Genomic DNA, 12045 nt, shown 5'->3' with positions numbered 1-12045 from the left:
TGACACTGAAGGTGGTTGGGGACACCAGCGCTAAGGTACTGTAGGACTTCAAGTTCCAGACAAATAAACAGCTGCTGGTCAACCAACCACACATAGTGATGGTTGACAAGGAACAGAAGACTGCAGCTGTGACAGATGTGGCAATCTCGGTTGAAAGTAACATCAAGAAAAAGGAGCACAAGAAAAGAAAGAAGCACCGTGGGCTAAAGGAAAACTGGAACAGACGTGGAAGTCCAAAGTGGTTCGAGTGATAGAATAGAATAAAGGCATTTGGAACAAACTCCAAGCTGGAAGAGCGGCTCTAACAGATTCCATCAGAGGTCTCTGTCCTGTCTCAGAACAGCTGAGATACAACACAAAGCCTTCAAACTCTCAGGCCAAGAGGCTTGAGAAACAGACACATAGCACCCCCTACAGGGGTGATAGGGAGATGCCTTCTCCGTGCTTTATTGGAAAAGACAAATGTATATGCTCTAAATTTTCGGTGGGGGATGTCCACTGTGTGTCCCTTTACCTGTAGATGGTATTATAGGTTTCATTAAAAGTGATGTGAATCTGCTGGTATATGTGCACTCATTTTCCACTTCTCACCCTTTGCTCCTGTTGTTAGAATGGATGCTATCCATTATAAGAAGAAGGCTTAATATCTTGAGTAGGGGGTGTTAAAATCTGAACCTTTCTGAATTTAGAGTCACACTGAACATTTGAAGACAACAAAGTGTGGTTTAAATGCGGGTACGCTAAGTGCATACTCATCACACGACTACCACGTCTCAGTGTGATGAATGTCTGAAAATTCCAATGAGTAACAGGAAAACCCAACTCACATCTCAGGGTTTCTAACCATGAAGGATTCCTTATTTAAATATACTCAGTTTAAAACGATTTTATATTAAGTTTAAAATATTAATGATAAATAATAAATCATGTAATCACATATAAATAATTTATTTGTCAAATGGGAGTCTGGGAGTTAAAAGAGAAAAAAAGGTGACAATACTGACTCACCTTTTGTATCAGTGATTGATTTTTATAACCCAACAGGTGTTTTAGATTTTACACAATAGTTCTGCTGTCATTTTTTACTTTTGGTACTACTACTACTACTCGTAATCTATATGTGTCTAAATATGTGATGAGGCTATAGTGTTTATTATTAATATCATACTAGTGGTGCTTTAGTGGTGTTTCTAAAAAATTCTCCTTCGTGTTAATAAAGTGCACAAATATCTATAACATCTTTGAACATAATGCATTTAAGTAAATTGTCTACAGTGACCTAAAGAATTATGAAAGTAACCGATTATCGCATTTTTGACAGTGACAACAGAAACTATGTAGACTAGCTTTGAGATTATGGCACAGTCTTATGTTTGGATCATGTTTCACAGATGCTACCATTAACTAATGGTTCTATCTTAAATATGATCAATCTTTCGCTCTCCGTGTATTTATACACCACTACAGAGTAGTGTATAAATTCAATAACCAGTAACTGGATTTAATCAACAGTAACAAGTTTGAAACTTCGTCTCTCTCCCATGTGTCTCCCTCTGCTCTCTTCTCTTTCCACTCATTAAACTGAATTGAATATATGTTTCTAACTTAGTGAGGATATGCGATATATGACTTTTTTTTCAACGATTAAAATGATCATTCGTGATTTTTTTTACAGGCACGTGCTAACATGATGCACAAACACCGGTGTGGACGTGCCGCTGTGCGCATCTTCCTGCCTCCCCTCCTCCATTGAACGCAGCACGCCTTCTGATTGGTGGAAACTAGCAGGAAGAGAGGAAGAGGACTCAAATCTTGAGAGCTGTCAAACTGGGCTACTCGCTAACCTTCCATCACACGAGCTCACATTTAGCAATCACCCGCCTGTTGCTTTGTAGGAACTTTTGGGGTTTCGGTGAAGCCCGGCTAAATCTGAGACCGTTGCTTCTGCTGCCTTTTAGGAGGAGTCACTTTCCCCGAAGTTCCCGGAAATACAGCGTAGAGGACATTGGTGTGAGGATGGCTGCGTACAAGATTGTGCTGATCCGCCATGGAGAGAGCTGCTGGAACCAGGAGAACCGCTTCTGCGGCTGGTTCGACGCGGACCTGAGCGAGACCGGGGAGCAGGAGGCAAAGAGGGGAGGACAGGCCTTGAAAGGTACGGTATCAGAAAATGTCAAGGCCTAATCGGGCTTTCTCTCGGTCACTGGATTAAGCCACAGCAAGCCGGTGCTTACGCAACTTTGTTGAATGGGGAAACCGGTGGTAGGCCCAGTGCGGCAGAAGGGATGGAGTCATTTCACGGGTTGTCCCGCAGTCTGCTGGGCCACACGGTCACTGCTTCAAATTAAATGCTACTGGAGTTTTTTTCCATTGGCTTCTCTCCCACCAGGGCAGACCGTTTGGCGCCTCCTGGTGCAGCAACATAGCCTCTAATTTTCATTCAAAGAAAGCAATTCTTATTTGTGGTGTTCTTTAACCACAGAAGTATTTTGGAGAGTCATAATATAATTAATTTAGTCTTTGACGATCTTAAGTGTGTTTGTATTTATCAAAAAAAAAAAAATCCATAGCTTTTAGAAATGAGCATATTAATTAAAACTGGAGCATAAAACCAGGCCAAAGATGCTTTTGTTTCCAGAGGGCAGAATATTAGTTTGCTGAGTCATCATGCTGGATACACACACACACACACACACACACACACACACACACACACACACACACACACTCCTGCTGTTTTTTTTATGACCTAAAAATCCCAAACAGGCACATCTTGCAGTGTTAAGTCTGCCAGTGCCTTGCGGCCCCTGACCAAGAAAAATCACATGCAACTGATAAAAGAAGGGCAATAAAACATGAAGGTATCTATTATTTGATCCTGTGAACGGTAGCTGCAGTAGTATTCCTTCATGAAAAATATGACAAACTGTTTTGAAATACACGTCTCAAAATGTCATCTGTTTCCCCTCAGATGCTGGCTATGAGTTTGACATTTGCTACACATCTGTCCTAAAGAGGGCCATCCGCACTCTGTGGTTTGTCCTGGATAGCATCGACCAGATGTGGCTGCCCGTCCACCGGACCTGGCGCCTCAACGAGCGTCACTATGGTGGTCTGACTGGGCTGAACAAGGCTGAAACGGCAGCCAAACACGGGGAAGCCCAGGTCAAGATCTGGAGGCGTTCTTTTGACATTCCTCCCCCACCTATGGATGAGGGACATGACTATTATCAGACCATAAGCAAGGTAACAGCTCGGGGGAATTGTGACAAGTTGACTCTTTTCGTTATTGCATCAATGTAACCCTGCGTTGCTGAAACTATTTTGACAACACCGACTTCTTCTTTTTCCCTGTAGGACCGACGTTATGCTGACCTGACAGAGGACCAGCTCCCTAGCTGTGAGAGTCTTAAGGACACCATTGCTCGGGCACTTCCTTTCTGGAATGAGGAGATCGTGCCACAGATCAAAGAAGGAAAGAGGGTGCTGATTGCTGCCCATGGCAACAGTCTCCGCGGCATTGTCAAGCACCTGGAGGGTAAGGAGTAGAGGAGAAACTTGTGAAACATTTCTCAGCACTAAAAACACCTTTCAGTGTTATTTCACTTACTATGAGTCAACAATGAATTGGGTTACCTGCTAAACCTTCATAAAGGCCAATATTTGATCCATCCATTTGGGATAGTCAGAAATTAACTTATAGACAAGAGCGTAGAGTTATTAGCTGTTGCAGTGGGTTAACTAGCAGATTGTTATTGGTCTAGGTGGCCACATTCCTAATAGTGCAAACACCCAAGTTTATGACTGTGATAACTTGAGAGTTACAGTGTTGTTGTTTTTTTTTTTGAAATTATACCATAGAGGCATCTACTAAAAATCTCAGGCAAGTTCGAGTCCTGGTGACCTTGACCTCAAGGTCAGAGGACCTTGACCTCAAGGTCAGAGGTCACCAGGAGCAGCACCATAGGAGCAGCTATTAAATTTTTTTGAGTTTGAATCTGTGACCTTGAACTCAAAGTCAAGGTCATAGGTCACATTTTCTGAAAATCTTGTAAATACAATAACTCAAGAAGGAAGTCACCTAAGATTTTCAAATTGATCTAGTTGCAGGCTGAGGGATAGGCAGTATTTTTGTGTTCCAAGCAGGTTTATTTTAGTTCTTAAGTTGTGAATTTTAACGTAACAGTTTAACAATCATGTGTTTATCATACAAAGCTATCATCTGCTGTTACACATTTTAACGCGGTCTAAAGCAGCAGCAGCTACATGGAAATGAGTTACAGCTTTGTGTCTGTCATTGTTTCATAGGTATGTCAGAGGAGGCCATCATGGAGCTGAACCTGCCAACAGGCATCCCCATCGTGTATGAGCTGGACAAGAACCTGAAGCCTATTGGACCCATGCAGTTCCTGGGAGATGAGGAGACTGTAAAGAAAGCCATGGAAGCTGTGGCTGCTCAGGGCAAAGCCAAGAAATAGACTTGTCCTTCCTTTGGGAGTAAAGATCAATCATCTGCTTTTTTTTTTTTTTTCTTTCCCCATCCAGTTTTGAAAGGGTCATTTACTGTTTGTGTCATCGCAGACTTGAGCACAGGTAGACAGACAATGTGCACTTTATCTTAAAACCACCCATTTTTCACAAAAATGTACAATCTGATGTTTAATTTGACTGCTCTTTACTTTGTTACATACTGAAACACACATTTCATTATTAGACTGTGGATATAAGTTGTAATGTGGTTTAAGCACTGACCAAATATAAATTAGGGACCAGCAAACACACTACCCCAGCAGAGTTCCAAGTATTCTTTCCAATTTACAATCCATGTAGATGAAGCGCAGCGGAAGCAGGAAAAACCTACAGTTACACTGGCTATGTTAAAGAGTGAGCAGACTTGCTCTAGACTGCTGAATATTGTTTGCTGTGGCATTGTGCTTAATTAATAAATGTTGTGAGTCATTATGCAGTGTACTGTGTGATGTCATTTTTTTTCCAGGACAACTGCACTTTTTTTTTTTTTTTTTTTTTAATATGGTAACTGACAAATTTGTCTCAGTAAAAGGCAAATATTGAAATGCACTTTATCCAGTTCCCTCACTAAGTAAATGCAATTAGCAGAAATGAAAAGTTTGTTTTAATTGCCTTATGTGATAGTCCTTGTATTCACAGTAACTGCTACTTCAGCAGCTGTTCTGTTTGTTAAACACATTTGTATTTCTTGTATGCATCCGTAGATCAACACGTTTCACACGAGACTCCCATAACGAGTTTTGTAAACTGCAACCAATCCAAAATGTGAGAGATTGTTTTAGTTTGTGGGATGGGGGGGCAAGTTTTTTTTTTTTTTTCTCTCGAAGGTTTGAGATGCACCGTAACAGAGGCCTGTCATAAACATGATTATTTTGAAGAAATGGCTCCTTGGTGGCAATTTTCCGATTATATGATGTTTTTAAAACCATGCTCAGATAAAGAGATTTTCAATAAAAGAATCTACAATTTAATTTACATTGTAGGGAAGTAATAAACCTAGTACATCCCAATACTGTAAGTAGCTAACTTTCATAATAGAGGTGGGTAGATTGATACCAATATCGATCGTATCAATAAGAATGCTGGTACTGGTGTCAGATACTTTAGCATCAGATTGCTACCAAAATCTGCAGTATCTCATTGAAGTATTTCATAATTATCTGACCATATATAACTTATTCAATCATATAGTAATGCACTCATGGCATGTACCCGCCGATGTGTGGCTCAACAATCATGGCGGATCAACGCATTTCGTTCCGTTGACGCTAGTGACTCTGACCAATCAGAATCTTCCCGAGCCCTTCGTCCTAACCAATAGGCTGCCTACGTACACCTCTCGAAAACATGTCGCCGATGAAGCTGTGCGTTCCCGGTAAGTCCCGTAATTTTGTCTCTAAAAGCGCTTAAAAACTAAATATACCGGCGTGTAGATTGTATTTTGGGATATGTAAACAGATTTAACAGCTTTAGCGTCATTTTCTATTAGAAAAGGAAGTTAAACTGCATTCTGAGCGTGTGAAACCCTGGTGATTATTTCCAGCTGCCATGCGTGGAGTGGGCTTTGGCTTCCCGTACTTGTAACGCTGTAGTAACTTATTTTATAATCAATCACCTGTTGGATCAGCTGACTGTCAGATGGAGTCGGGGTTTTCAGGTCTACCGTATCATGGTCTTTTACCGTATTTGCAGGGCTGTGAGTTATTGACTTTGGCTTTCCACTGCTGATGAGATCCGATCCGCAGCCCTGCCCATCTCCTCGGGCAAGATAACGCATTCCTAAGCTTTGTTTTGTCACACCCGTGGGAAAGCCGCATGTCTATCCGGCGTATGGCAGTAGTGAACCTTAAATGAGTTGTCAGCAGGACAATTCTTCATTCTAATTACGGTTGAAAGAGCACAAAGTAGCAAGATAATTAATTGTAGTGCAAGAAAAATGAAGGGTAGTAATGTGTCACATGACATAAATTGTTTTGTGTTTTAATCTTATTGTCTATGATGTGTTTTGTGCTTAAGGGTTGCAGATACATTGTTAGTCCCACAATGCTGTTACATCAAAGCATCCTCAGTTAGCCTCTCAGTTTCAGTTAGCAGATGATAACCAAAACAAGGGAAACTATTATTATTGATATTATTCTTTAGTTATATATTATATAGTCTATGTTGACCATTGTAACAAAATATTCTGTTACAATGCTGGATGCTTATATTAAACATGGACAAAGTTTTAAATAATGATATGTACAGATCATCCCTGTAAGCCAGTAGCTCATTTTCAGTTTTTATTCTACTTCTGGATCATCTGGATCGTTGTGTCCTCAAGAGAGGGAGGATGTTCAATCTGTCTGTTTGTGAAGTCAGTCAGATAAAGATGGTTGATGGAGATGTGAAAGGGCTGGGTTCAGATATGGAGCAAAGCCCAGCATAAGATAAAGATTATTTTTGGTGATGACTCATGCAACGATGTTTTTATTTTAATTCTTTTTTTTAGAAGGAACAGTGCATCTCCAGAACCCAAACACTAACACAACATCTATGTCTTTTTGTTTGTACTTAGGTGACAAACTATGCAGCGCAGAAGACTGTATTCCTGGCACAGGAGTATACCTGCGACATGGCTACATATACTCGTCACTAGCAGGCTATGTGCTCAGGAAGAATGAGGGAGAGGAGGTAAGGGGTGTGGGTAAGACAGGGGAGGGGAAAGTTTGTTCAGCAGTGAGACAAGTACAAATGCCAGACTAAAGGTATTTTTGCAATGTCTGTTGACGTGAGTGAGCTGCACTAGTTTTGTTAATGTCTAAAGTGATTTGTACATCATATGGATAACTTCTACTGGGATTGTTTTATCTCCTTAGTTACCAGTGATTTCAGTTGTGAGGGAAACAGAAACACAACTGCTGCCAGATGTAGGCGCAATAGTCACCTGTAAGGTATGCAATAGAATAAGAAACTGTTACTATTGCTGGATGTTCTGAGTAAATAATCATGCACAGTTTACAATCTGTTTTATTTATTTTTCATTTAACAGGTAACCAGCATCAATCCCAGATTTGCCAAAGTCCACATCCTTTATGTAGGTTCCACACCGCTGAAGGACCGCTTTAGAGGCACTATCAGGTAACCACAAAAACTGAGCCAGTTTTTGTCTAATATTATACTGGAGACTGTTCAGTACAATTCAGTTTTATTTATACAGAGTCAAATCACAATAACAGTTGCCTCAAGGCACTTTATATTGTAAGGTAAAGACCCTACAATAACACAAAGAAAACAGAGAAAATCCAACAATCATATGATTCCGTATGAGCAAGCACGTTGGCGAAAGTGGGAAAGAAAAACTCCCCTTTAACAGGAAGAAACCTCCAGCAAAACCAGGCTCAGGAAGGGTGGCCAATAGGATAAGATGGGGACTGATTATTCCAGACCTTGTATGTGAGGAGCAGGATTTTGAATTCAATTCTGGATTTAACAAGGAGCCAATGAAGAGAAGCCAATATACGAAAAATATGATCTCTCTTTCTAGTCCATGCCAGTACTCTTGCTGCAGCGTTTTGTATTAACTGAAGGCTTTTCAGTAAGTTTTTAGGACATCCTGATAATCACGAATTACAGTAGTCCAGCCTAGAAGTAATAAATGCATGAACTAGTTTTTCAGCGTCAGTATGAGACAGGATCTTTCTCATTTTGGAAATGGAAGAAACGTCTTACATTTTTGTTTAATATGTGCTTTGAAGGACATATCCTGGTCAAAAATGACGCCAAGATTCCTCACAGTGTTACTGGAGGCCACGGTAATGCCGCCCAGAGTGAGCATCTTTTAGATACTGTATTTCAAAGATTGTTAGGGCCGTAGTGCTATCTGCTATCTGGCTTAATAGATAAATGAATGAATAGATAAAGTCTAGTGTCATCTGTATAACAGCGGAAATGTATGCTATGTCTTCTAATGATACTGCCTACGGGAAGCATGTATAATGTAAACAGAATTCTAGAATGGAACCCTGTGGAACTCCATAGTTATTCTTCCTATCTGAAGAGGACTCTCATTTACATGAACAAATTGCAGTCTTTTAGATACAATTCAAACCGCTGCAGTGCAGGACCTTTAATACCTACAGCATGCTCTAACTGCTGTAAAAAATGTTATGGTCACAGAGATGTGTCCACTGTCAGAGGCCATAAGAAGCTCAATTGTAACCTTCACTAAAGCTGATTCTGTAAAGAAACTGTTAGAAATACCAGGTAGGTAAGAATGAAGAAGCCTTTTTAAAGTTGCTGCTATCCTATGATTGGACTTAAACATACATAAAAATAGTAATTACTGCCTCCAGATTTTAAGATGAATTCAAAAACACATTTTTTTTTCTACTGTTTTTTTTTTCCAAAATAAAAATTCATCTCATTGTAATTCTCACCAGTACTTGCGCAGCTAGTCTTATTCAAATTCAAACCGATAAGTTGATTTAAAAACAACAAAATAAACTCATTAAAGTCTCTACTTAAACTCCAATATATGTATGCCAAACTTTCAGACTGCTAATCATGTGAGATGGGCCTGAGGCAGCCAAAAGCAGGACCTGTTTTAACCCTCTCAGGCTCAAATTAAACTTTTTGTTGCTAATGCACAACCAAGTCCTGCAGTGGTACTTCTGAATAAAAAAACCTCATAAAATATGTATGTGGGGTAATCAGGTTGTTAGTTTTTAACTGTTGCAAATCGGCAATGCCTGCCTCGAGAGGGTTAAGGAGGTGGTTGTAGAAAATGAAGGTGGAGCAGTCGCATTTACAGCATTGCTAAACTCAGAATCAGCTCTAGGGTTGCTACAGGTTTCAAAATTATTATATTGTCGAGCAAGTTTTGAAAGTAATTTTAACAGAAGTATTTTCTTTCATTTCGCTTTGCTGAGCGAGATGCTCATAACCGCCACCATACAGATCTAACTCCAGCGTGAGGCAGGGTTTTATGGACATAATATTCTGGCCTAAACACAAACTCACTCTCTGTTTCTCTACAGAAAAGAAGATGTGCGTGCAACAGAGAAGGACAAGGTCTGTTTGAATTCCTGTTTTCCACTCACATCTTTCATTAGTTTCTTCTGCATATAATAATTTTTATTAAAATAAGGTGACATGTTTATTGGTGACCGTTTTTCTTCCTTGTTACAGGTAGAGACATACAAAAGCTTCAGACCCGGTGACATCGTCTTGGCAAAAGTTGTATCCTTCACATTACTATGCCGTCACTGGTGGTTTTGAACCAGCGCATGCTTGTCATTTCTTTTTTCAACATTTACATAGTTGTGGACTCTGAATTCATTCCCCAGGCTGAGACTGTCAACAACAAGTTTTTCTTTTTTCGTTTCTAAATGTGCTTGAGGGAGAATATTTGTCACAGTCAAAATAACTCCTGTGCCAAAAATGTTAATAAGAGTGAACAATGAATGACTGGAAAGTATGCAGGTCATATGTAACTTTTATTTCTTCCTGGAAACACATCAGGTCACCAAGACACGGCTTAAAAAACAAAAACAAAATGTGATGTGTAACATGTAAACATTTCATCATCTGCCTTCATAAATTCACCTTTCCATTTCTGGAATAAGAATTTTTAAATCCTGATTTGTATCCATTGATAAACCTTGACGTGACTGTGTCAGATTTCTCTTGGTGATGTTCAGTCTAACTACCTGTTGACAACAGCAGAAAATGAACTGGGAGTGGTCGTTGCACACAGTGAAGCAGGTAAATATCAAATGCATAAAATGGCCATTGGCCTTGAAGCGCTGGAGAATTCCAGCACCGTGCTGCACAGAATACTAGCACCCTGTTGGACCACAAGGTGGTGCTATCTGATGGATTATCTTTCTACAAAAAAGCATTTGTTAGGTTTGTTATTGCCACTTGAAGACTGTGACAACATATGTGAGAAACATGTATCAATTATCTTCTTTTAAACTACCACTAGGTGCCTAAGTATCAAAATGTCTGATTCACTAATCTGTTAGCTGTCAAGCAATTTATTGTTGGTTAATAATGTAATCTTGATGTATTTTTTTCACTCTGTTTTTCTGTATCCCAGGTGCTCAGATGGTTCCCATCAGCTGGTGTGAGATGCAGTGCCCACTTACGCACGCCAAAGAGTTCCGTAAAGTAGCGCGAGTGCAGCCCGAGTACCTACAAGCATGAGAGTCTGGAAATTCCTTCCTATCACAAGGAACCATCATCACAAGGAACGCACAACCCCGCCCGTCTGCCCTTCAGTCACTCCTGTCAAGTAGCTTCCCAGCTCTGTTTTTCGATGCTATCTGAGTAATGATTCACAGATTACTTCTGGTTTCGCGTGTCTTAAGTGTTTTGCAAAAAGCTGTCTTTCATCTGTCCATGCTGTTTATTTAGTCATCTTTTCATTGTGTTGGATTAAAACCACTGAACAGAACAACTTAGGAAAAAAAAGTGGTTAAATTCCAAACAGTAGCAGGTGTTGTTAAATCCACATGCCAGAAATGTGGATGTGAAAAATTGCCTTTAAATTTTCTGACGGCAATCATATTAGAACTGTATCAGTTCACTCAACATGTTGCATTGCAGCTGCCAAACTGTCACAAACCTGAAAACCAAATTGAGCAACTAGCCAGATGCAGGAGTCACTTAGTTTTACTGTTAAGTATTACAGTTGAAAATGTGGCAGGTCATCGGGTTGGTTAGTCGATAAATGGATGGATCTTTGACGTAAAGACAAAACTGGACTCTTTTATATCCATTTTATATCTGGAGAGATGAGAAAAGGGACCCTGATCCAACCAGAAATACTACATAGGTAGCAATGTAGTTTTTCTGCTGAGATATCCATGCAACTAACCTGATTGGCCACGTTCATAAAAGTGAAAGACTTTGAGCTGAAAAGACTCTGAGCTCTTTTTTTTTTTTTTTTTGTTCAAAACTTTTCAGTTTCTAGTAAAATAAATGTGATTAAAAGAATGGAATACTGAAGTACTGCATACGATAGTCAGATATTTTTGATTTCCAGCATATTAACTCAAAGATTATAAGCGAAATACAAGAAAGCAGTAATACTAACATTTTCTTTGATATATACTGGACTTCTCTTATTCTTTCTTTACTGTACAGAAGATGTGCAAGAATGAAATAAAACGACTATCCAAACCATCTGTGCAAGGTTTCCTCTTTACACACATTCATAAGATCACAATGAGAATTTTGATTACTTCCACATTGCTTTGCAAATTAAAATCATTTGACAATTATTATATTCTGTGTTTTACAATTTTGTGGCCCATCCTTTTGTAAACAGACCGTTAACACATTTAACTCAATATATTCTAACCGAACTCTTTCTCCGGTGCACCATGCTGGCACTGGGTTCATCACCCTTTTTGGCTTCTCAAGTGCTTTAATTCCTTTTCACATAGAATCTACAAGGTGTTCAAACCGTTCCTCAGAGTTTGGTTAATGTTAACATGACATCATCACGAAAGTTCTTCAGATTTCTCT

At 39.6% G+C, this 12045-nt stretch overlaps 2 protein-coding genes across 2 annotated transcripts; both read left to right on the top strand.

Annotated features, from left to right (window-relative positions):
• Positions 1–1761: 1761 nt before the first annotated feature.
• Positions 1762–4962, top strand: pgam1b (phosphoglycerate mutase 1b). Its single transcript, XM_084930662.1, has 4 exons — positions 1762–2155; positions 2972–3246; positions 3358–3538; positions 4309–4962. Exons 1-4 carry the CDS (start codon positions 2017–2019, stop codon positions 4476–4478), a joined length of 765 nt encoding a protein of 254 aa, XP_084786788.1. The 5' UTR covers positions 1762–2016; the 3' UTR covers positions 4479–4962.
• Positions 4963–5833: 871 nt separating this feature from the next.
• On the top strand, positions 5834–11698 carry exosc1 (exosome component 1). Its single transcript, XM_084930661.1, has 8 exons — positions 5834–5905; positions 7088–7203; positions 7389–7463; positions 7562–7650; positions 9549–9582; positions 9700–9750; positions 10191–10275; positions 10613–11698. Exons 1-8 carry the CDS (start codon positions 5878–5880, stop codon positions 10717–10719), a joined length of 585 nt encoding a protein of 194 aa, XP_084786787.1. The 5' UTR covers positions 5834–5877; the 3' UTR covers positions 10720–11698.
• The last annotated feature ends 347 nt before the right edge of the window (positions 11699–12045 follow it).

This window comes from Perissodus microlepis, chromosome 6 (assembly GCF_051167445.1).
Source record: "Perissodus microlepis isolate ML-2025 ecotype Zambia chromosome 6, ASM5116744v1, whole genome shotgun sequence".
Classification (NCBI taxonomy): domain Eukaryota; kingdom Metazoa; phylum Chordata; class Actinopteri; order Cichliformes; family Cichlidae; genus Perissodus; species Perissodus microlepis.
This window is presented reverse-complemented; position numbering and strand designations above follow the sequence as displayed.

Coding starts and splice junctions, on each gene's coding strand:
- pgam1b (XM_084930662.1), top strand. CDS start 2,017: ATGGCTGCGTACAAGATTGTGCTGATCCGCCATGGAGAGAGCTGCTGG. Junction 2,156..2,971: donor GGGAGGACAGGCCTTGAAAG/GTACGGTATCAG, acceptor GTTTCCCCTCAG/ATGCTGGCTATGAGTTTGAC. Junction 3,247..3,357: donor ATTATCAGACCATAAGCAAG/GTAACAGCTCGG, acceptor TTTTCCCTGTAG/GACCGACGTTATGCTGACCT.
- exosc1 (XM_084930661.1), top strand. CDS start 5,878: ATGTCGCCGATGAAGCTGTGCGTTCCCG. Junction 7,204..7,388: donor GGAAGAATGAGGGAGAGGAG/GTAAGGGGTGTG, acceptor TTATCTCCTTAG/TTACCAGTGATTTCAGTTGT. Junction 9,583..9,699: donor GTGCAACAGAGAAGGACAAG/GTCTGTTTGAAT, acceptor TCCTTGTTACAG/GTAGAGACATACAAAAGCTT.